Genomic DNA, 21386 nt, shown 5'->3' with positions numbered 1-21386 from the left:
GCACGCAGCTTGACGTCGACAACGTCGGGTCGCGTCGACTCGATACGCAATGGCAGAGGCAGCGTCTCTTGAGGCGGCAGTCGTCGCTAGCACATACAATGTCAAACCTGCAACATGACATGGATAAAGGCGTACGTCCGAGTTTAGTGCGACGGCGTCCCAAGCAATGGCAAAATCAGCGATGGCAACGCGACCCGGGGCACCGAGAGCGAGGATGGTCGTGGCCGGGGCGTGGAACCCGTCGGTCTGCCGGTGCACCGACAAAAGCAGCGTCACGTCGTCCATGCTTTGGGCCGTTGATGCGTTGCGCAGCGAGATGGGCAGCACGCGGTCTTCGTTGGCGAAGAGCGTCACCGGTCCATCTGCGCCTTTCCAGTCGGCCAGCGCGATCGCATCGACGACCTGCAGACTCACGGGCCGGGGCAAGCGGTACCTAATGATAGTATCACTGAGTCGTCCAATACATCAACCATCGAATCAAGCGCACTGGAGCGTTTGCTGGGGCAAGATGCAGTCGACGCCTTCGAGAACAAGGTCGCCGACAGCTTGAGGGCGCAGCGTCAAGAGCACCGAAACACGCGCTTGGCGCGGTGTGAGACTCGCGGCGGCGGGGTAGGCGAGCATGTGGCCGCTGCAGTACGCTTGAAGCTGCGGCAGCACCAGTGCAATGTCCAGTGGGTTGGCCGCCTCGACATCGATGCCGACGAGATCGCCGAGCGCGTAGACGTACGATGTCGCTACGGTCGTTGCCGACGCCGTCGTTTTTGCCTGGAACGGGTTGTACATGAACGTCGCTTTGGCCGCGACAGGGTCCACGAGGCGGCGAACCTCGGACGCGGGCACGAGCGGGCGTGGCGCCAACGGCGTCATCGAGCGAACATCCAGCAGCCGATCCAGTAGTGGGACGACCGTTCGGGTGCGGCTCCCAGGGTCCGACTGCAGTAGTGCCCAGCACGCGCCCTGCCACAATGCCACGTCAATGTCCGTGTGCAGTTCCAAGAACGGCGTCTCGGCATCCGCGCTCTTGGCGGTGACGTCGACGCGCCGGTGGTTTTCTCTTGCGCTGTCAGAGACGCCAAAGCTCGTTGGGACGTTGAGGACCGCCGTCATGAGCTGCCGTGGCGTCGAGAGGAGGCGCGGTGTCGTTGCGGCCGCCATCGTTGTCGGCAGATGCTTGACGCCAAAGAAGCTCGCGTTCGCCATGGCCTTGCGCACGTCTTTTTCGTACGATGGCGGCGGCGCGTAGTAGACGCTCTGCGTCTTCACGTGCAACGGTGCCGGCACGCGGTCGGTCTCGGCCGTCGACGACGAGAACGGCTCGAGGAAGCCGTCGTTCCAAATGTTGGACGGCATCGACACTGGCGTTGCGGACGCGGCGTCCCGTCGCAGCGCCGTGAGCAGCTGCAGGAGCGCGAGCGCGTAGCGCACAATCGTGTCGGGCGACGCGTGGCAAATCCGAGCGATCGCGACGAGCTGGCGCAGCACGAGAAACCGCAAGTGGACCCAGCTCGTCGCGTCGTCGAGCAGCTCGAGCGCGACTTGGTCGAGGAAGAGCGCTGCGCGGAGGTCGGCGACTTTTGGCGGCGACGCGAGGCGGTGCTTGTACACGAGGAGAGACGCCGCTTCGTGCAGGAAGAACGCTTGCTTTCGCACGCAGCGCAAGGGGCCACACTGCGCCGCCATTTCGAGCAAATGCTGCAACCGGAGGTCTACCGAGAGCGACGGAAAGCAGACGACGAGCCGCGCGTGGGTCTCGAGGGCGAGCTGCCGGACCCAAATCGCTTCGTCGGCGGTGCCTGCCACCGAACAACTCAATTCGACGCCAAACAGCACGTATGCGTACCTTTTTGAGCCGAGAGATGGGCGTGCACGGCCACGTAGTAGTCGCCAATGGCCGAAACCAAGCGCGCTTCGAGGCCAAAGCAATGCGCCTTGGCATACAGCACGATCGCCTCGGACGCTTTCTCAATGACTTCGACGTTGAGTTTCACATTGGTCGTGTTGCCACCTATTGAGATTTAGACCAGAGCCAGCAATGCTAGGGTACCTGGAAATGGCGGCGCCACGAGCAGCACAAGGCTCGTCACGTAGCCTTCGAGCGCCGCTGCAAGCCAGAGCGTGTCGCTGAACGCACTCGACGCCCGGCGCTCGTCCTCACGAAGACCGTCGAGGGCCGAGAGGTAGAACTCGAGGGCGTCGCTATAGCACGCGAGGAGGAGGCTGTAGTCGCCCATGAGCTTGCGCTGCCGCATGATCATGCGCCGTCGGCCGCGTGGCTCCTTCTCCAGCAGTCCAAGCAAACCCGTGCCTAAACACTCATCGAAATAGCTCATGATCGCCAGCCATAGCCAGCGTACCGCCACCCGACGACGGCGCCGATGCCGTCGTGGTGGATGGGACCATCGAGCCCGATCGGGTTCGCCCCGGCGTCGCTGCCACCGGTAGCGCCTGCAAAGGAATCGACGCCGACGCAGTGCCATCTTGGAGCGGATCGACTTGCGCCCGAGCTGCGCGTCGGCGGTCGCTTGGTCGGTCGTGGCCGCGGAGCCCGTCTGCTGGTGCTGTCGCACGGCCGCGCGGATCGAGCTCTCAAGCGACATGAGAATCGTGACGGTGAGCGAGTCTAGCACGACTTGGAGGTGCAGTGACACCTACAGACCAACGGGGAGTGACCTGTCGGAAGAGGCAATCGCGGTACCGTCGTGTGGCCGTCGGACAAAGGCGCGGCGAGCGGGAACATGACGAGGTTATCGAGGACGGCGACGTCGTCGAGCGTGCCAGCGCCAAACGCGTGCTCAAAGGCGAAGCACTTGTGGGCGATCGTCGTCGGGAACTGCGCCGCGACCGTCGTAAAGTGGTGGTACGCCTCCCGGAGGTTCTCGGTCGTCGGGCAGTGGCAGATGCCGAGAAGCGCCAATGGGCGGCGCGACGCATGTACCTCTTCGCATGGCAGGTGCAGCACCCGGTTCATGTCGAGGAAGCGGTACTTGATCGCTTGCGAGCTCTCCCACGAGAGCGACCGGAACGGCGAGAGCTCGGCGCTGTAGCCGCCGGGCCGCGTCAAGCTACTGATGGGGATCACGGCTGCGCTCTGGAGGACGCCCATGTACTCCTCGTAGAGCTCCATCGAGAGGTTCCCGACGGGCATTGTGTACACCAAGATCTCGGCGTTTGCATGCAGCCCCATGCCGATGCTGCCGACGCTGGCAATATGCAAGTGGGATCCTCCGGATAATCCGCTCGGCAGACCGGATACCGTGCCAGTTGCGGTTTTCCCGATGCAATACGCCGGCCCCGAGGACCACGTCGCGCACCTAAAGCACGTCCTGGAGACCAAGAAGGCGCACGAGCTGGGGCAGATCCAGGCGCGCGCAAGCTTACGTGTACGTGGCGCCAGCGTTGTGTACGCCCAGGCGGTCGAAGCAGCTACGCGGCGCTACGAGGCGCAGGTGCACGCCCTCAAGACGCAGCTCCTCGAAGACCTCACCGCCGAGCTCAAAATGCTGCGAGAGAACCGCGATGGCGTCACGCTTCTTCGAAAAGGTCTGAGCCGTGCTGCGCGCACGCACCGAATGGTGCCCGATGACGACCGAAGCACGCCCGAGGTTCCGTCCTCCAAGGTCCCCGTCGACACGCTGTCGTCGGTGCTTGTGACCAACCGGTCGCATCGACACAAAGCGCTGGGTTCGCACCGATATGCTTCCTTCAAGACTGCGCCAGCTCCAGCCTTCTTGGCCGACGATCTGGCCGAAATCGCCGTTGCTGTCGTCACCAAGCGCCAGCGACTATCGACGTATCCCGACAGTCAAGAGAGCACTGGATAAGCTCGACCCACCGCGTATCTTAATTTGTATCTTGTACACTGGAACTTGTTTCTGCGTCGCGCAATGAGCCACATCGCTGTGCTTCCAACCCCGACATCCACGGAAGCACGTCTTCGTCACGCGGCTTAGTGCCAAGGTATTGGCCACGTCACAACCAGTGATGCCAACGCGCTTGGTACTGCTACATGTGGGACAAGAAGTGCTCCCTCACTCACCTGGTTTCGGCGCCAACGAATGCTGACGTTATCGCCAAGTGCAATGTCATTTTCAATCCAAAATCAAAGTGCAATGTGGAAGCACATGGCACGACTTGTAGTTGACGCCGTATAGCTTAGCGCTCGCGGAGGCAGCGCGGGCACTGGCACTCAAACTTGTACTCGCTAATGAGCGCGTCGGATTCGACCAAATCAGAATGTCATCGTGCACATACCGAAGGTCGTGCGTGCGCGCTTCGACGTCCTGCTCCGTTTCAATGTACGCAATGCAGAGCTCGTCGCCCGTCTACAGACACATCAAATGATAAGTACAACGAGAATCTGAGCCAACGCCCAACGAACCGCGATCGGCGCCAAGGCGACGACGGTCGCGAGACCGTTCGATTCGTAGCAGACGGCCACGTTGGGCTCGCAGCTGTGGTTCATCGTGCACACGAGCGAGAAGAGCGCCGTGCCATCCAAGTCGGGGTACATAATGTCGTCTTCCTCTTCCTCTTCATGTCCGTCGTCGTCGTCGTCGTCGTCGTCGTCCATGTGCATCTTGACCTGGACACGCACTTGGGCCTCCACCACGTCGAGCCAAGCAGCAATCTCAGCGTCGCCCGAGTCTTCGTAGCGCTCGGCGAGAAGCGAGAGCGGGTGGCGCACCTCCATGCTGATGTTGTTCATCTCAAACATGCCGACGACGTTGGCGAAAAAGTCGACCGAGAGAAACCCGTTCGCGATGCCATCGGCCACGACGTTCTCCCAGTGCAGGCCGCTCATATAGTCCGACGCCTCGTCTGGGTGCGGCTCGTGCAGTGCCAAGTGCGCCACATTGAAGCGAAGACCGTCCATGAAGAGCGCAAAAGTCTCTTCGAGGAGGTGCCGGAAGACGCCGCAGTACTCGTCCATGCTCTGGCCTTCCTCGAGGTCCTCTTCCGAGGCAACGACCTACGCAATGAATAGCGTGACGGCAGTTGCCGTGGACATGGTTCTACCTCCCACCACGGCAGCTTGCAAAACATGTCGACGGGCCGACGCGCGGCCGCCAGGTCCTGGTCCTTGGCGTACGCGACACAGATGCGGCCGAGCACTTGCGCTGCGAGGAGGAAGATCTCGTTCGTGTCTACGTTTGATGTAGTAGAGCCAAGGCAGGACATGACGTCTACCGATGGCGTGCTGCAGAAAGTCGTGCATTGGCGTGTCCGGGTGCCCCGTGCAGAGCGCGCAGTGGTAGCGTTCCCAGGCCGCGGACCGGCACGTCGGTGAGCAATAGATGGCGCCGCAAGCGCACGTGCACTTGCCGTTCACGGGTACCTTGCCCACGAGCTGGTTGGGCAGCGGCGGCACTGCACCGACCTCGACGTGCAGCACATGGGCGAGCTGCTGCTCAATCGAGCCGACAATGACGTGGCAATTCTCGCAGCCTTGGACGAGCGACTAGAGCAGGCTATCTGCGCGGGTTCTCAAGTGCGTTCAATGTATACCTGGTTGGGAATGTGCTGCATCGACACGAACGGCATCTCGTGGAAAAGGGGCTCGCCCGGCCCAAAGGATTTGGTCGCGAAGAGCGCTTTGCCCTTGGACGCAGTCATGCCATAGCTACGCTGCAGCGTTAGCACCACCAGCTACGTCGCACGAGCGCACCGAATGGGCTTGCCTGCGGCCAGGCCCGCAAAGTACGTTGCTGTTGTCGTCTCGGTCGGCGAGGCCATCGTCGTTTGAAGACCCGAAGCCATTGGCCATGCGTAAGCCAATCAAATGCGACCACAAATCCCAACAGCCAATCCAATCTCCGTATGGCCGATCCAGGTCTTACTTTACCTTGCTGGACGCGCTCCATACCGGTCGACGGTGCTCATCGCAGTCTCTGCTGTTTCAAACTGCGGTCATAGCCTTGCGCATGAAGCTGAGCGTTATACATAGAGGGCCCAAGGCGTCCAAGCTTCGCATGGTGTTCTAGTACGGGTTTGGGAGGGGCCGAGAAATTCCATGTCTAGCGCTTGCGTGTGCCAAGCGGTATGTGGCGTCGTCCCATGCATGTCCACGAACCTACTCTGTACAAGGCCGAGTCAAAGCTTGAGGCTGGAGCGTATCGTCCCTGCATCAGGCGCGTCCCATCCCCTAGAGGTTCTACGCGACTTCCCGTTCTCTTCACATTGATGCCCGCGTAGGAGGTCCAGTCGACCCCAAACGTCATCACTGGACCTTTGGTTTTGAGTCGTCGGCCAACTGAAGCGTAGGGCTGGAGAAGGTACTGACTGGAAGGGTCTCTGTCTGCCGTAGCGTCATCGCCAAAGAGCGCAGCTGGCATGGCAGCAGCGTGGGCACTCGAATCAAGCGCGAGACGTTGCAGACAAAACGACGGACGCTACGTGCAAGGCTGTGGCACCATCCTACCATCCATCGAACAGCATTTCCTCCGCGCGCAAGTACCTTTCCAATAGAAAGCAGTACGTGTATTGTTGACGGCTACGCGACGGATCAGGCAATGTGGTGTGCATTTGCTGGTGGTGATGCCGATGCGACACGAAGGCGCCGCGAAGCTTCAGCCGCCGCCAGCGAACTTCCGCGGATTAGCCCATGGGCGAGGCTCTCGCGATCACGGTGCGTGTCGCAGGTGGCGCCACCTGTTGTCCCTCGGGCGCCAAAAATAACCGTTTCTCGAAACCGCCCCATCGGTTGCAAGTAGAAAGGCCATCCGATGATGCTGGCGGTCGCGAGTGGGCCGCCGCAGTCGCCGCGGGTGCTGGACAATGCGCTGCATCGGCGCATCCGACGCATCTTCTTTGGTCTCTACACGTCGCAGCTCGTGCTGCAGGTGGCCGTCGTTTCGATCCTCGAGGGCGCCGTCTCCAGCGTCGACCTCGACAAGATTGTGATTGGGCAGCAGTACATTTGGCTCCTTGTCGTGATCCTCCTTCTGTGCCTCTTAATCTTGTACCAAAAGCGGTGCCCGTATCCTGCGAGCCTCGGCGTCTTGAGCACGTACACGGCCGTGCAAGGCGTGCTCCTGGCCGAGCTCGACCACCGCGCAACCGTCCCGATCTGCCTCGCGTTTGACATCTCGTTCTTGGTCACGCTCGTCGTCATGGGCGCCGTCTCGCAGTACGCCACGTCATCGACGACGCTCGTGGGCTTCCGCACAGCGGGGTGGCGTCGCTTCTTGTCGTGGCCCTTGTTGCGACGGCCGTCAACTTTGGCGCGACCCTCTTTCGCTACCCGATCTTCCTCGGCTGGATCGGCACGCTGCTCTTCTTTGGGCTCTGGGTCACGTACGTTGCGTCGCGCATTTCGCACAAGTTTACGCAGTACCTCAAGCACAACGAGCCGCACCGTGTGATGCTCTACTACACGGACATCATGCTCTTCGTCTTCTTCATGTTCTCGCTCGTCTTTAGCTGCATCGCGTTCGAAGGGTGCGCGTGCTGCGGCGCGTCCGACGACATTCCTGGCGTCATCGACTTCCGCTTCCCGCTCGACCCGTCGCCGGCCACAGTTTTGGTGCTGCGGCCCAACGCCGTCCAGCCTGATGCCGGCACGGCGCCCGACACGGCCGAGGTCATCGCACGCTCGTAAGACCGAATCGGTCCGAGGCCATTCGCTAGGTAGACCATAGTATTTGTTTGTGACATGTTGTCTGGTTCCATGACGACCCAACGGGTCCACGCCTTTTTATGGCGACCATTGCGATCCACAAGACAAGGTATCCAGACATGTGATTATGCAAGTGGTGACGTAGGTGGCGATCGCAGGCGCGGGTGCTTAGAGAAGCTTTTGTTTCCGAAAGTGCGCGAGAAAGCGGGCAGCGATGACGTAGCCGAGGCCGATGGCGAGGATGCCGACGCCCAGCGCCACGTACCCGATCGTCGAGCGCGGATCCGGGTACACAAACGTCCCGAGCGCGTCCCAGTTGGGCTCGGTCCACAGCGGCAGGTTGGCGTTGAGGACCTTGAAGAGCCCGGGCGTCGTCTCCTTCTCGAGGCCGGGCGAGTACGCGTCGTGGAAGTGGGCGGCGCGCGTCTTGCAGACACCCGGGTAGACGCACTCGAGGTCAGTGCCCTTGCAGTCTTTCGAGAGCTTGCACGTCGCCGTCGTGGGTTCCCCGAGCGCGGCTGCCAAAAACGATCGCGTAAACACCTCGTATGCGTTCGGGAACAAGCTCAGCGTGTTCGAGTCCTTCCAGACAACGTCGTCGGCAACGGAGGCGACCGTGCCGCTAAACGTGTTGTTGAGGACAGCCGTCGCGACGCGATCGCTCGAGTAGACGCCGGCGTAGAGCGTCACGGGCGACATGGACGACGGCCACGACGTCGCCGTCAGCGTCAAGTAGTCGATCATCGAGTTGACAAACGGCGTCGAGACCGCCTTCATGAGCGGGCACGACCAGTCGGTCGTGATGCACGCGACCATTTCGGCCACGAGCGTGCCGTTGACGACCGGCGTCGAGCCGCTGCCCGCCGCGGACGCAAAGAGCGCTTCTGCGAGCACCTGCGCCGCCGTCGTGACGGCCGTCGCGTCAATCGACGTGTTCAAATCGAAGCGACTGTGGTACGCCGCAGGAAACGCCTTGTCGTAGCCCGAGAGCACGGCCGCGACAAGCGACGCGTTGCCGTACTCCTTGTCGTTCAAGAACGACACGAGCGGACCTGGCGGCACGCCGCTCACCGAGCTCTTGGCCACGGCGCCGAGGGCCGACGGCGCTTTCGTGAGGCTATCGACGACCGATTGCATGGCTGCGGTGGGCGCCGACGGATTGATGTGCACCGAGAAATTGGAGCCGACACCGACTTGGTCGATGGCAATCGCCGCTTCGATGCGTCCCATGGACAAGCCCGAGATCGCGACACTGGTCGAGAGCGGGCGGGCGCAAAACGCCGTCCCAAACGGCGTTGTGGCCGTGATCGTGCGCGCACAGTTGTTGGCCTTGGCCGTCAGGTCGGCGAGGAACCGGCGAGAGCCCACAAAGCCGTACGCTTCGGCTTGGAAGGCCGCAAAGACAATGTGCTTGCTCAACGCCGAGCTCGGAATCGACTTGAAGGCGTCGGCGGCCGCGAGGAGCGCGACGAGACCCGACGCGCCGGCATTGGCACCCGGCGCGTAGACATGCGAGAACGCGTTCGTGTCCATGGCTGCCATGGCCATGAGGATCGGCTTGGGCGCGCTCAGGTCCCCCTTGACGCCCCACGAGCTTTGGCCGCCGACCGGGTAGCACTTGGGGCTGCGCTGGTCGCGGATGTTCTTGAAGCCCAAGCACGTGGGCGAGTCCATCTTGGGCGGGCCAAAGTAGTACTTCATGAGCGAGCGGTAAACAACGCCAAACGACGAGTCGGTCGGAACACCGTCGTTCTTGGCCGCCAGCGTGACGAAACGCTGCGCCGCGTCCGCCGACTGCACTTGCACGACGGGGTACGGGAAGCTCTCGCCCATCAGGTTGCGACCAAGCGGGTTCCACGAGTAGTTACCGAACGTTGGGTTGAGCGCGCCGTCGATCGTGCCCGCGCCTTGAGGGCTCGGCGCGTCCAAGTTGTACGTCGTCGCGTTGCTGCTCGGTGGGTAGATAAGAAGCCCCTTCGTGTACGTGGCATCGAATTTGGCCACGTTGGCCTTCGTGAAGAGAGCCTCGGGCATAATGAGGATGCTAGACTCGGCGAGCACGAGGCCATTAAGCTGGTCTTGCGTTGCGACGTTCACAAGGCGAGCGCGGGTCCCCTGCTTGTCCAGGCTGTGGCAGCCGACGTCGCCCTTCGAGTGGAAGAGACGGACGCATTCGCCGGCGGGAACGATCGGATTGCCGGGCGCGCCCGCGGTCACGGCGCCGCCCTCGGCCATGGAGGCGACGCAGGCTGCGAGGAGCCAAGCGACTACGCGGCAAGGACGCACCATCGTCGGTCGCTTGAATACAGAACAAGCGTCCCGACATTCCACGTTCGATCCGGATACGTATCCGGCTCGGTGGCTGTGAGATCCGCATAGAGTATCCGGAGAAGATCCTTCGGATTATGCGGATGTATATCCGGATGTCGTTGCCGGGAACCGAATCTCCGCTAGCTTCTCAGAAGCGTCTCACTGGCTGGCACTTTCTGAAGGCTTTCCCAGATGGCGCTGGCCATCATCCATTGGGCACCGCAGGTGGCAAATTGCCCTTCGCCGCCCATCCCCGTAATATCGTGCTCTGGTATTACAAAAATCTGGTTTAACGCAAACGAAGCAGCCTTTTACGTGTACTAGTACTATAAATCCAGTATACTTATGCACGAAGCTATAAGTAGGATCATGACACGAGACGCGTTGTCGAGGCCAGGGGCGTTTTCGCAGCGATCTTCTTCGTCGACTGGCCCTCGGCTGCCTTCTTATCCGGACATGTATCCGGAAAATGATGTTGAAGTGCTTTGAAACGACCATGGGCTTCGTGGCACCAGTGTCCTGGTCCGCTCATACAAAGTTCAAGATTCCTTGGGATGTGGCGGCTACAAATCGGACAAGTCCGAATTCTGCACATGTCCCAGGCCGATCCTTCCGGACCGGCCACGACAATTAAATTGTTGATGGCGGCGCGCCGGTTTTTATTCCCATTTGGCGCCTCAACGACGTGTTTATGTAAGGAGATTGAATTAAACAAAGGATCGTATTTAAAAAGAAGGGGCGATTTCTGGTCGGACCGGGAGGCCACGCTTAAATGTGGCATGTTGACGTCATATGTGGTGAAATCCATCCACACATTTCTTCGGCGGTTCATTTCCGGTTTGCCTCCGCCGAGCTCAAGACGTACGAGATTGCACTTGTCGTAGCCTAAGATCTAAGTCTGTGTCTAGTTGCTGCTACCATGAGCCTCTTTGCGTCCACCCTGCGCCGCGCCGCCGCCAAGACGTCCACGAAGGCCTTCTCGACGTCGACGAGCTCGCTCTTCGAAGTGCTCAAGGAGCAGGTCCCGCTCCGCCAGGAAGCCATGAAGAAGCTCAAGGCCGAGCACGGCAACAAGGTGCTCGGCGAAGTCACGGTCGACCAGTGCATTGGCGGTGCCCGTGATGTCAAGTGCATGCTCTGGGAAACCTCGCTCCTCGATGCCGAGGAGGGTATCCGCTTCCGCGGCTACACGATCCCGGAGCTCCAGAAGAAGCTCCCGACCGCCGTCGAGGGCGGTGAGCCGCTCCCGGAAGGCCTCATCTGGCTGCTCTTGACGGGTGAGATCCCGTCGAAGGCCCAGGCCGACAGCTTGACGGCCGAGTTCCACGCTCGCTCCAAGCTCCCGGACCACGTCAAGGCCGTGCTCTGCGACTTGCCCAAGAACATGCACCCGATGACGCAGTTCTCGATCGCCATCATGGCCATGCAGACGGACAGCATCTTTGCCCGCAAGTACCAGGAGGGTATCCACAAGTCGACGTACTGGCACCACACGTACGAAGACATGCTCAACGTCATTGCCCGCATCCCGGAGATCGCCGCCACGATCTACCGCAACTCGTACTTTGACGAGTGCCTCGACATGCAGTACGACTCGTCGGTCGATTACGCCGCCAACTTCGCGCGTCTCCTCGGCTACAACGACCCGCATTTCGACGAGCTCATGCGCCTCTACCTCGTGATCCACAGCGACCACGAGGGCGGTAACGCCAGCGCGCACACGACGCACCTTGTCGGCTCGACGCTCGCGGACCCGTACCTCTCGGTGGCCGCCGGCCTCAACGCCCTTGCCGGCCCGCTCCACGGCCTCGCCAACCAGGAAGTGCTTGGCTGGATCATGGACCTCGACGAAGAGTTCAAGTCGAAGAACCTTGCCGTGAACAAGGAAACGATCACGCAGTTCGCTTGGGACACGCTCAACTCGGGCAAGGTCATCCCGGGCTACGGCCACGCCGTGCTCCGCAAGACGGACCCGCGCTACTCGTGCCAGCGCGAGTTCGCCCTCAAGCACATGCCCGAGGACCGCCTCTTCCAGATCGTCGAAACTATTTACCAGGTCATGCCGGGTGTCTTGACGGAACACGGCAAGACGAAGAACCCGTACCCGAACGTCGACTCGCACTCGGGCGTGCTTCTCCACCACTACGGCCTCACGCAGAAGAACTACTACACGGTGCTCTTCGGTGTCTCGCGCGCCATGGGTGTGCTCTCGCAGCTCTTCTGGGACCGCGCGCTCGGCCTCCCGCTCGAGCGCCCCAAGTCGGTCACGTCGGAATGGATCAACAACAACTTCAAGAAGTAAGCGCGCCTCCAACCACGACTGTACTCGTAGTATACTATTACTATCTAACACACAAATCACACGAGATGGGCTATATTCCACCACGGTCTCGCTACATCGACGACTAGCAGAAAGCTCAAACAGCCATCTCGACCACCGGCCCGTCCTCTGGTCGGGAGGGATACCCCGTGGCGCGTCATGGACACTTTCTTGACCATGATCCGGCGTCGCAGGATACCTTCTTGAAGTGGGCGGCGATTGGTGCTTGGCCTGCGCCTGCACAAATCGCACCCGATTTGCTAATCATGCTCGCTGCCAGTCGTTGGCAACCGACGATGAAGGCAACGGAATCCGCTGCCGGCAGCTGGGCGCGGAGAACAGCGGCCTGCTGGGTACCGACAACACACGACCAAGATACGGATATGGATTGCATATTGAAGCCGCGACTGCTACTACATGCTCTACTCTAGTCGCCGCCGTGCATAAAGTGCTCCATGGCGGCCGAGAACGCAGCCATGCCACCGCACGCGAGGCACTGCGCCTGGACGCCTTGGCCCGCAGCAAAGACGGCGCCCGTCGCGCAGCCTGCGATGGCCACGCTCGTGATGTCGTGATGGCCACGACCCTTGTCGACGAGGCATTCCATGCCCGAGATCATTGCTACACAGACGATAGAAGATATGTTGCTGCACGCGGGCAGCCGCAAAACGAACCCGAGAAGAAGAGAAAGTTGCGGCCCCATGACGTGCTCTTCTCGCCGATCATACGCCCCGACACTTGCAGCTGGAACCAGACGCCGTTAGGAGAAGCCTCGAAGCATGGACACGCACGCTACCTGTTCACGCCACGGCACCTTGGGCAACTCGCGCTGACCAGGCACTGGAATCGGTGGAGTAATCGCTTCGTACGAGCTCAAGAGGAGGCCCATGGCGCGGCCGAGCACGTAGCCTACAAGGCTTCAGTCATCGCAGCAACGTTGGTGGCTACGCACCCATCGCGCCCGACGTGATGGTCTTGAAGGCGCATGTATCTGCGATCGAGATCGGGTAGAAGTTCGGGATGGCTTGGCCTGGCGCAAAGGACGTGCTCCGAGGAAATGTGAACGGGTTGAACGAGTACGGGTACGTCGTCGCCGGCGACGGCGTCCCCGACGGCGGCTTCACCACTGGCTGCTCCTCCATCTCCAATGCAACTTCACTCGCCGACGGAGCAAAAACCCCGCGTATCCGGAGTACTCCGGATAATGGGACCATCAACCGGTGGCAACCTTTCTCCTTTCACAATGCACACTATTTTGCTCGTCATGACGTGGCGCATGCACAAGCATACCTGCAAACCATGCCTGCAAACTTGGAGTTCTTGGTTGTATCGGAGCATGGGTGTTCCAGGGTATGTGACGACCCCAATGGACGACTTCTTGTTCAAGTTGTCTTTCTTCGTTTCGACCGAGTAGAGTGCTCTTGCAGCGGGCATGGCTGACGTCGACGGCGTATACGACAACCTTGCGCTTCCCGCAATCAACTCCAAACCTACAAGGTTGCTAGAGCTTGTAAAGCCGGCAGTCAGCGGGTCGTTCCACGATACAGTACGAGCAATGTGCCAGAGGCTTGCATCTATACGTATAGTAAACTTGTTGACGCATTAGCATATCACTCCTGGTCGCCAGCGACGAGGAAGAGTCCGTCGACTGTTCTTGACGCTTGCGAGCATGATGTGAGGGACCGCGCAGGGCACGTGCCAGGCTTTAAACGCGAGGATGGGATGCCAGCTATCACCTTTGCTGGCGCATCCTCAACTGGACAGAGGACAGAGGCATCTATCAGCTTGTCGCTCGAAGGACCCACTACATTCCCTGCCATTCTTCGCGCGGTATGCTTGCTCGGCTTGTCGTGCTCCTCTTCGGCGTTGTAGCCGCATCGTCATCGACCGCCGTCTCCATCGATGCGCTCGATGGTTTTGGCCAGCCTGTCGACTGGTGGGCGATTCTCAAGCTGCCGTCGCAGGTCAAGAACGCGGCCGGCAAGCTCGTGCCGACATGCGACTGCGCCGCGCCATCGTGCACGGGCGACAAGTCGCGCGGGTCTGGCCTCTGCTACCTCTACGCCGACGCCAAGCACCCGACGTTCCGGTACTTCAAGGACCTTGGCTACGACTGCCTCGGCCAAGGCGGCAATGACCCGCTGAGCCAGACGCTCAAGCAAAAGGCGGCGTCGCCGTACTGGGCGTACTACAACGACCAGTTTTACGCCATCGCGCAGGGCGAGAGCACCGCGCGGCAGTGCTCAGGCACGAACGCCTTTAACGCACACGCCAAAGGCTTCTTGGCGTTTGACGCAAACACGGGCGGCGTCGCGCTGCAGGCGTCGATTCCCAACTACCCAGATCCGAGTAGTGACGACTCGGGCTTTGTGCCGCTCGGCTGCCAAGGCGAGGACAACGTCCAGTACGCCCAGCACCTCTTTGCCATGTCGCTTCCCGCGACGAGCATGGACGCGCTGGGTCGCGGCCTCCAGGTCGCACGCGTTTGCTCGGCCAACTTTTACAAGGCGGACGCAGAGATCATGACGAGTGCGTCGTTGCGGGCAGCGGGCGTCCCGTCGTCGCTGCAGTCGATGGCCGATGCACTCACCAAGCCGCGGCTGCCCAAGACGCCATCGACGACGCTGGTGCTCCAGACCAAGGCACAGATGGCGATCACGTCTGTCTTCAAGGCCGGCGTCGATGCGCTCCCGCCGTGGGCCCTCGTCGCGCAGTCGCTCGACACGGACGTGAGCGCAGCGACGTGGTGGGACGGCGCCAGCGGCATCCCGACGCTCTGTGCGGGCGACGTCTACGCCTCGGCGTCGCACGCTTTCTGCATCGGCCGCCCACTCAACCTCACAGCCGACGGCACGTTTGCCTTCAATGTCGAGAACCTCGTCGCAGCCACGTACAGTGTGGATCGTTTGATACTACGCTGCTTCATCTGGGACTAGGTTTCCGCTGCCACAAATGGGCCAAGTGTCGTGGTCCCTTCTCGGCGGCGTCGGCGCCGGCGGCAACCATGGTACGCGTCGACCATACTGTTGTCTGTACCTATAAACACGCCGTGTGTAGCCAAGTGGGGTCTCTCGACGCCGCGGAAGACGGGGACGAGATCACTCTCGGTCTTTGGCGACCTCAACATGGAGGGCTTCCCGTGCTCGACCAACTGCGCGGGCTCCCAGGGCGGGCGCGGCGGCTCCTTCCACGCGCTCAACGTCCCCGCGCTTCACGAGAGCTTGGCGAGCCTCGTGTCGTCCGTTTGCTCGTGCGAGATGGCGTCCAACAGCACCGGCTACGTCCAGGCGCGGATGTGCAATGCTGGCTGCTACAAGCGCATGGGCTCGACGTTTCGCGAAGAAGAGCTGCCGACGCTCACAACGAGCATGAGCTACTGGAGCAAGAACGCAGCACTCGCCCGCAACCACTCCAAAAACACATGAGTCATTTCCTTCACGCGAACTTTTACACCCAACTCCACTCGTGATTTGCACCTGGTCAGCTGCTCATGATGGGGCGGGGTCGACCTGTGTCGAATTGACACTGGTGCGGTGGCGACGAGGAGCGCCCGAAAGGTCGTGTCGTCTGATGCATTGGTATGTGTACCCACCTCGAGCCTGCAAACTCGTTGATACGCTGACGAACAGTTGTGAGCAGCTCTTGTGAGCCCCGTTGTCGTCTGGTCGTCTGGACGCATGAATGATATCCGAAGCATATTTCGTATTGTCGACAAGTTTCTATGAGAGCTTCTGGGTCTTCTTGCCTCCTAGGAGAAATAGTTATGGATATCATATTGCAACACTGGCGCGAGCGAGAAGACAGCAGCTGACAGCGAAGACTCATACAATTGCAATGGCCGAGTCCCCACGCCAACTGGTCAAGCTAGAGCTACCGCCGGGCGCGAGGCTTGGTGTTGCGATCACACCGCCCACGAACGGCGTCACGAACCGTGGCCTCAAGATCGACAAGGTCCTGAACGAGCTCTTCTTTGGCCGCATCAGCCATGGCGACCTCCTTGTCGAGATCGGTGGTACGCCGCTCGATGGCATGACGTTTGCCGACGCGGTCAACCTCATCAAGACGAAGCCACGCCCGCTTGCACTGACGTTTGAGATTGCACCCGCGCATGAAAAGACGGCCGCCTCGGCAGAGGACCTTAACCTGCCGTCGTACAATGTGGTGTTTGACGACGCCAAGATGGGCATCAACCTCGAAGCTGGCGCGCGCTTTGGCGTTGATGGCGCGATCGTAAAGGGTGTCCGCGACTTCGCTGAGGAGTCGGGTATCGCGTCCGGCGACATTCTGTACAAGGTCAACGGCACCGAAGTGCTCTTTATGTCGCTCAAGCAAGTCCAGAACCTCATCAAGGCCACGCTGCCGCCGCGGTCGCTCGACTTTATCCCAAATACGATTCTCGAGGAGGTCCAGCTCATAAACCTCAGCATGTCGGTTATCGAGAAGAATGCGCGCGTCGGCCGTGCCGGGGTCGGCTTGGCACGGACGCCGCTGAAGCCGGAAAAGTCCATCACGGAAATCATCCAAGAGAACCGATTGACGGTCATCAAAGAAGGCCCGCTGTACCAACTAGACGACAAGACCAAGATATGGAAGGCGTGTCATGTCGTGCTTGCAGTCACAAAGCTCGAGTACTTCAAGGACGCCAGAGATAAGACGGTGCAGGGTGTTGTCAACTTTGTAGACTGCCTTTGTACCGTGCGGTCGCTGCCGTCAACATCGGCCAACCTCATGGATGCACACGTCGACTACGTCCTCGAGCTTGAGGCTGGCGACCGCAAGCTCATCATGGCGTGCTTATTCGAGGAAGAGAAAGTGGAGTGGCTCGAGGCGCTCAAGGTCGCTATTGACGCGTCCAAAACACTCCAGAGAGCGTCATTGGTCGAGTCAACGCAGCTCGAGCGCAGTAGCCGCATGCCCTCGATCCTCGAAGAAGGTAGCACATCGATGCTCTTGTGTACAAATCATCAGCTCTCGTTGCCAGGCATCAATGGTACACTGCAGTCGATTCCCGAGGGGCAGGAAAAACCGTTAATCGCCAGCACTACTTCGAATGGCCCAACTGTCGACATCGAGATCCTCTCGATCCAGACCCCCGCCAAAGCCTCCTCCCAAGTGGTATGTACCGCAACATCTCTAGCGGCAGTGGTAATCGCTCCATCGATCTAGATGAACCTGTTCTGCGAGGTGACGCTCGGCTCCGAGACGTTCAAGACATCGGTCGTCACGGCCTCGCTCAACCCGCAATGGACAAAGGACAACAAGGTCACTTTTGACGTCCCAGGCGACGACGACGATATTGAAATCCGCGTCTACGACGAGCGCATGTACATCGGCCCTGTGTATATGTCGGTCGTGGCGATCCCGATTGCGTCGCTGCCCAACAAGACCACGATGAAGCAGACGTACGCGCTCATTCCAGCGGCCCGCAGCGCCAAATCGTCCATCACGCTTTCTCTGCGCTACAACAACGCCAAACTGGACCAAGAGAAGACGTCGGAGCCGGAGTACGAGGTGCGAATTAGTCGGTGTTGTTCGCTGCAGTCGTTTACTGTTTTGCTAGGTGGGCCCACCCGTCATGACCGCGACCAGCTTGAAGACGTCCAAGACGCCTGACATCCAAGAGACGCTTCACCAACTCCCCGCCACGGAGCCCAAGGACAACAAACTCGGAATGCTGAAGGCAGTCCTTCAACGCCCTGAAGGCGACATCAATAAAACCGACGAGGTACTGCCGCACCCAGCCTCTGAGCTCCTATTCTTATGTTTCCTGGTGGTAGCTTGGGTACACAGCCTTGGCGCGCGCGGTCCTCGCGGGGCAAGATCATGTTGTCAACGGCCTGCTTAAGCGTGGAGCGGACGCTTGGATCCCCCTTCCGGTACACTATATTCCTACTATTATGTAGCACGAGTCATGTACATCTAGATGAAGCTGACTACGCTGGCAGAAGCGGTCAAGCGCGGGCATCGTAGCATGGCCCGAGTGCTCTACGATCGCATGTACCCGGGTCCTATCACGATGGTGCGTGATGCATGCTACCAAGAGGGAGGCAACTTCTTCTAGGCGTCCATGGACGGAATTACGGACTTGAGCTTGATGACGCGCCAAGCCGGTTCCGATGTCGACCTCTACCGAGCTACGTACCGTGGCAAGACTGTGGTGCTCAAGGGCCCGCGGTACCCTAATACGCGCCTCATGAACCTCATTCACAACGAGGTGCACGAAATGCAAGGGTACACTCCTCGATTCCGAAACGAAGACCCGATCGCGCAATGCGTTAGATGTACGTCGCCGTACGTGCAGCCGCTGCTTGCTGTCATCGACAATGGATCGCACGAGCCGCTGATCACGATACCCGACTGCGGCGCACTGTACAGCCAACGATGGTCATCGAGTACATGGACTGCGGTGACTTAAGCATGACATTGAAGAACGCGCGCTATGGCGTGGATGTGCCATTGCCAGTCTCGACAGTCCAGGTGGCCCTCGTGCTCGCCAAAGCCCTTGCGGACCTCCACCGCCTTGGCAAAGTACACCGAGATGTCAAGAGCCTCAACATCTTCCTCTCGACAGAGCACTACATTCGTCTCGGCGATCTCGGCTCGGCGCGCACCCTCGACGACAGCATGTCGTCCAACGTCGGCACCAAGTTATGGATTGCGCCCGAAGTCCATCGAGTCGGTCGCAGTGGCAGCGGCCCCGGATATAGCACATCTGCTGACATCTACTCGTTCGGCGTCGTCCTCACGGAGCTCGACACGCGCGAGATGCCATACGCCGACATGGCCGACAAGGATGTCACCCCCCAACAAGTGCGCGACGGCAAGCTGCGCCCGAAGATGAGCGACAACTGCAAGCCATGGCTGCGCGCTCTCGCCGACCAGTGCTTGGAGCTGAACCCCGCCAAGCGCCCGACAGCAGAGGCGATCATCGACGTGCTCACCGCACATCTGCATGACGACGACTGCACTTCCATCTGCTGGATACGGTCCCGCCGCTTAAGCGACACAGGACCAAGGAGGTAGCACCCCCAGTCGATGGCGCAAGTCTGGTTAGCCACAGCATGATTAGGTTAGCCTCCCGAAAAGCAGCGCTATCGACGAATTTGCGCCCATATTGCACTTGCATTTCCCAATTTGAACAAAAATTGCATGTTGAAATGACTTGAAAGCACAGATCTGCTAGGATCGATTGCGCGCTGCCAACTTGCTTGGGGTGCGAGCTGGAGGCCAGCGGGGACAACCACGACGTCGCATCGTCCTGAAGGTCCACCTGCGTGTCATCATTGGTGTACACATCAAATGAGTGCGCAACCAGGTAGCAAAATATCGGCTCGGAACCAACTCGAGATCGCCTGCATTCAAGGACTTAAAACTGGTATGTGTTGGCGCGACCCGTGATGCCGTTAAAGAGGTACGTGTGGTTGATCGGCGTAAACTGGTTCGTGATGATCTACGATGTCTCACATCAGACGCTGCAACCAGTGGCGGTCGTCTGTACCTTGACAGCCTCCTGCGACGCGATGCCTCCGAGGATCGCTGCAATGTTGTGCACCTCGGCCTCGGCGTGCCGGCAGACTTCGCGGCCGTGGTCCAGCGAGATCCAGTCGACCGGAAACGGCTCCGACGTCGTCGCACTCGCCGCGAGGAGCTGCGCTGTCTGTACGAGCCACTTGGCGTCCTGTTCGTACTCGTGGCCTTCGTGGACCCCGGGGTACTTGTTAAACTAGCGCCACAGAAAACGATTCGAGTCTTCGTTTATCGCAAACCGTGGCGTGTACCTCGGCGATAAACCGGTGCACGGCGCGGAGCAAGAAGTACCAAATGAGCGGCGACTGCTTGCTGTCTTCGTCCTCCATGTCGACCTACGGAATGCGTGAGATGGACGACCTCTTTGAAACGAGGCGTACGTCGGCGAGGTTGGCGCCCGCAACTTCCTCAGCGAGCGACCGCGTTTGCAGCATCTGTCCGTGGACCGTTGTTAGCACGAAGATCAACATACTGCAGCGAATCTGTACCCCAATGCAGCTCGCGTGCTTGCAAAAGTCGATCGTCTCTTCTTCCGAGAGCGTCCTATTCAATAAAAGTGGTGATTAAAATCGCACATTTTGACACTCAAAATGAAACATACCGCGTGGGGTCGATCTCGGCGAGCAGTTGCTTGGTGGCGTTGAAGACAAGGTGCGCGTCAGACTTGGCCTTTTCGCTGTAGAGCTTCTGGATCGTCACGTAGTACGCTGTGAAGGACGTCATATCGGGCACGTGGCCGCTGTGGGGCAAGCTCCCGTGCGCCGCCACAAAGCCCGCGAGCGCCCGCGCAATGAACCAGAACGTCGCCGTCGACGCCGTGAGCGTCATCGTCGACGCATGCGCCAAGACATCGCGGACGTCGTCCGGAATCGCATCCTGCAAGCCCACATAAGCACTTGGTAAATTCCTGGAATAGACGACGACCTTGGTCAGCGTGTAGGCTTTGAACGCGTTGTCGACGGCTTCCGAAAAGTTGAGTTCTTGGCCAAACGAGCCGCGCGCCTTGGCCTGCACGAGCGCCTTGAACTCGTTCTTGGCGACGAACGTCCTGCGCAGGCTCATGAGTGCCAGACGGAAGAAGATGGAGGCGGGAGAGTGAGCACATACTTGGGGAGGTCGCCGCCGTGGGCCGCCTTCCACTCGTTGATGGACTGGATGAGGATGATCACGTACGGCACATGACCATGCTCGTGCGAGTTCATGGTCTCGAGGTTGAACTCGTTGGCAAAGCTCTAGTCCGTCGTCATAAGGTTCTGTACACACGTAAGAGGACGCACGAGAAGCTCGGGGAAAGGCTCGGCGATGCGCAAGTCGTGGAACGGCGCGTCGGGCTTGGAGTCGACGATCGTGTGGTTGGGCACTTGCAAGCGCACGTAGCCGAGGAGCCCAAACGAGTGAACAATCTACAATGCAATGTTAGACTATGGCCATGACCTTCCAGCAACGTACGAGAAGCGGGATCGCGTGGCTCTGGCACGTCGCTGCAAGTGCGCTCAGCGCAGGCTCGGCCAGCTGCGTGGCCACAATCATGTTGAACTTCTGGATGTACATCGGGTCTAGAATCACAAGCATCCGTGGCACCTTGCTCGTGCGCGACGCGACCGTACCGTA

At 60.0% G+C, this 21386-nt stretch overlaps 10 protein-coding genes across 10 annotated transcripts in view; 5 read left to right on the top strand and 5 right to left on the bottom strand.

Moving 5' to 3' along the window:
• Positions 1-101: 101 nt before the first annotated feature.
• Positions 102-3187, bottom strand: SPRG_13136 (hypothetical protein; the record flags this gene model as incomplete). Its single annotated transcript, XM_012352133.1, has 6 exons — positions 102-107; positions 136-433; positions 488-1796; positions 1844-2008; positions 2048-2651; positions 2699-3187. The coding sequence occupies 6 exons, from the start codon at positions 3185-3187 to the stop codon at positions 102-104; spliced, it is 2871 nt and encodes a 956-aa protein (XP_012207523.1).
• An 88-nt stretch (positions 3188-3275) lies between these two features.
• SPRG_13135 (hypothetical protein) lies at positions 3276-3867 on the top strand. The gene has a single exon (XM_012352132.1). It carries the CDS (start codon positions 3279-3281, stop codon positions 3822-3824), a length of 546 nt encoding a protein of 181 aa, XP_012207522.1. The 5' UTR covers positions 3276-3278; the 3' UTR covers positions 3825-3867.
• A 159-nt stretch (positions 3868-4026) lies between these two features.
• SPRG_13134 (hypothetical protein) lies at positions 4027-5797 on the bottom strand. The gene is made up of 7 exons (XM_012352131.1): positions 5669-5797; positions 5509-5623; positions 5191-5461; positions 5020-5147; positions 4382-4972; positions 4255-4325; positions 4027-4204 (listed from the first exon to the last, which is right to left on the bottom strand). The coding sequence occupies exons 1-7, from the start codon at positions 5758-5760 to the stop codon at positions 4156-4158; spliced, it is 1317 nt and encodes a 438-aa protein (XP_012207521.1). The 5' UTR covers positions 5761-5797; the 3' UTR covers positions 4027-4155.
• A 928-nt stretch (positions 5798-6725) lies between these two features.
• On the top strand, positions 6726-7600 carry SPRG_13133 (hypothetical protein; the record flags this gene model as incomplete). Its single annotated transcript, XM_012352130.1, has 2 exons — positions 6726-7129; positions 7171-7600. The coding sequence occupies 2 exons, from the start codon at positions 6726-6728 to the stop codon at positions 7598-7600; spliced, it is 834 nt and encodes a 277-aa protein (XP_012207520.1).
• Positions 7601-7733: 133 nt separating this feature from the next.
• Positions 7734-9928, bottom strand: SPRG_13132 (hypothetical protein). The gene has a single exon (XM_012352129.1). The coding sequence runs from the start codon at positions 9905-9907 to the stop codon at positions 7787-7789; it is 2121 nt and encodes a 706-aa protein (XP_012207519.1). The 5' UTR covers positions 9908-9928; the 3' UTR covers positions 7734-7786.
• An 841-nt stretch (positions 9929-10769) lies between these two features.
• Positions 10770-12316, top strand: SPRG_13131 (citrate (Si)-synthase). The gene is made up of 2 exons (XM_012352128.1): positions 10770-10789; positions 10837-12316. Exon 2 carries the CDS (start codon positions 10848-10850, stop codon positions 12228-12230), a length of 1383 nt encoding a protein of 460 aa, XP_012207518.1. The 5' UTR covers positions 10770-10789; positions 10837-10847; the 3' UTR covers positions 12231-12316.
• A 359-nt stretch (positions 12317-12675) lies between these two features.
• On the bottom strand, positions 12676-13390 carry SPRG_13130 (hypothetical protein; the record flags this gene model as incomplete). Its single annotated transcript, XM_012352127.1, has 4 exons — positions 12676-12869; positions 12923-12992; positions 13045-13157; positions 13201-13390. 4 exons carry the CDS (start codon positions 13388-13390, stop codon positions 12676-12678), a joined length of 567 nt encoding a protein of 188 aa, XP_012207517.1.
• Positions 13391-14080: 690 nt separating this feature from the next.
• SPRG_13129 (hypothetical protein) lies at positions 14081-15673 on the top strand (the record flags this gene model as incomplete). Its single annotated transcript, XM_012352126.1, has 3 exons — positions 14081-15138; positions 15185-15255; positions 15306-15673. 3 exons carry the CDS (start codon positions 14081-14083, stop codon positions 15671-15673), a joined length of 1497 nt encoding a protein of 498 aa, XP_012207516.1.
• A 409-nt stretch (positions 15674-16082) lies between these two features.
• SPRG_13128 (TKL protein kinase) lies at positions 16083-19271 on the top strand (the record flags this gene model as incomplete). Its single annotated transcript, XM_012352125.1, has 9 exons — positions 16083-17181; positions 17230-17360; positions 17415-17759; positions 17809-17973; positions 18026-18124; positions 18172-18267; positions 18310-18479; positions 18528-18617; positions 18665-19271. 9 exons carry the CDS (start codon positions 16083-16085, stop codon positions 19269-19271), a joined length of 2802 nt encoding a protein of 933 aa, XP_012207515.1.
• A 343-nt stretch (positions 19272-19614) lies between these two features.
• Positions 19615-21386, bottom strand: part of SPRG_21242 (hypothetical protein) — a gene marked incomplete at both ends in the record, with an annotated part of 2171 nt that continues 399 nt past the window's right edge. Inside the window, 10 exons of the mRNA XM_012352188.1 lie at positions 19615-19698; positions 19747-19971; positions 20027-20110; positions 20156-20209; positions 20264-20318; positions 20377-20651; positions 20700-20823; positions 20883-21007; positions 21053-21178; positions 21225-21356. Coding sequence (XP_012207578.1) covers positions 19615-19698; positions 19747-19971; positions 20027-20110; positions 20156-20209; positions 20264-20318; positions 20377-20651; positions 20700-20823; positions 20883-21007; positions 21053-21178; positions 21225-21356 — 1284 coding nt within the window. The remainder of the gene's footprint in view (positions 19699-19746; positions 19972-20026; positions 20111-20155; positions 20210-20263; positions 20319-20376; positions 20652-20699; positions 20824-20882; positions 21008-21052; positions 21179-21224; positions 21357-21386) is intronic.

The sequence above is a fragment of the Saprolegnia parasitica genome (assembly GCF_000151545.1).
Source record: "Saprolegnia parasitica CBS 223.65 unplaced genomic scaffold supercont2.93, whole genome shotgun sequence".
Lineage (NCBI taxonomy): Eukaryota > Oomycota > Saprolegniomycetes > Saprolegniales > Saprolegniaceae > Saprolegnia > Saprolegnia parasitica.
The sequence above is the reverse complement of the archived record's forward strand: the minus strand, read 5'-3'. Positions and strand labels throughout refer to the sequence as shown.

What these genes read in the sequence shown, in the direction of transcription:
- SPRG_13132 (XM_012352129.1), bottom strand. Translation starts at nt 9,907, where the DNA reads ATGGTGCGTCCTTGCCGCGTAGTCGCTTGGCTCCTCGCAGCCTGCGTC.
- SPRG_13135 (XM_012352132.1), top strand. Translation starts at nt 3,279, where the DNA reads ATGCAATACGCCGGCCCCGAGGACCACGTCGCGCACCTAAAGCACGTC.
- SPRG_13131 (XM_012352128.1), top strand. Translation starts at nt 10,848, where the DNA reads ATGAGCCTCTTTGCGTCCACCCTGCGCCGCGCCGCCGCCAAGACGTCC.
- SPRG_13134 (XM_012352131.1), bottom strand. Translation starts at nt 5,760, where the DNA reads ATGGCTTCGGGTCTTCAAACGACGATGGCCTCGCCGACCGAGACGACA. An exon ending in CTTTCTGCAGCACGCCATCG is followed by an intron (nt 5,148 to 5,190) that starts GTAGACGTCATG and finishes CATCAAACGTAG; the next exon opens with ACACGAACGAGATCTTCCTC. An exon ending in GCGCGCACGCACGACCTTCG is followed by an intron (nt 4,205 to 4,254) that starts GTATGTGCACGA and finishes CGCGCTCATTAG; the next exon opens with CGAGTACAAGTTTGAGTGCC.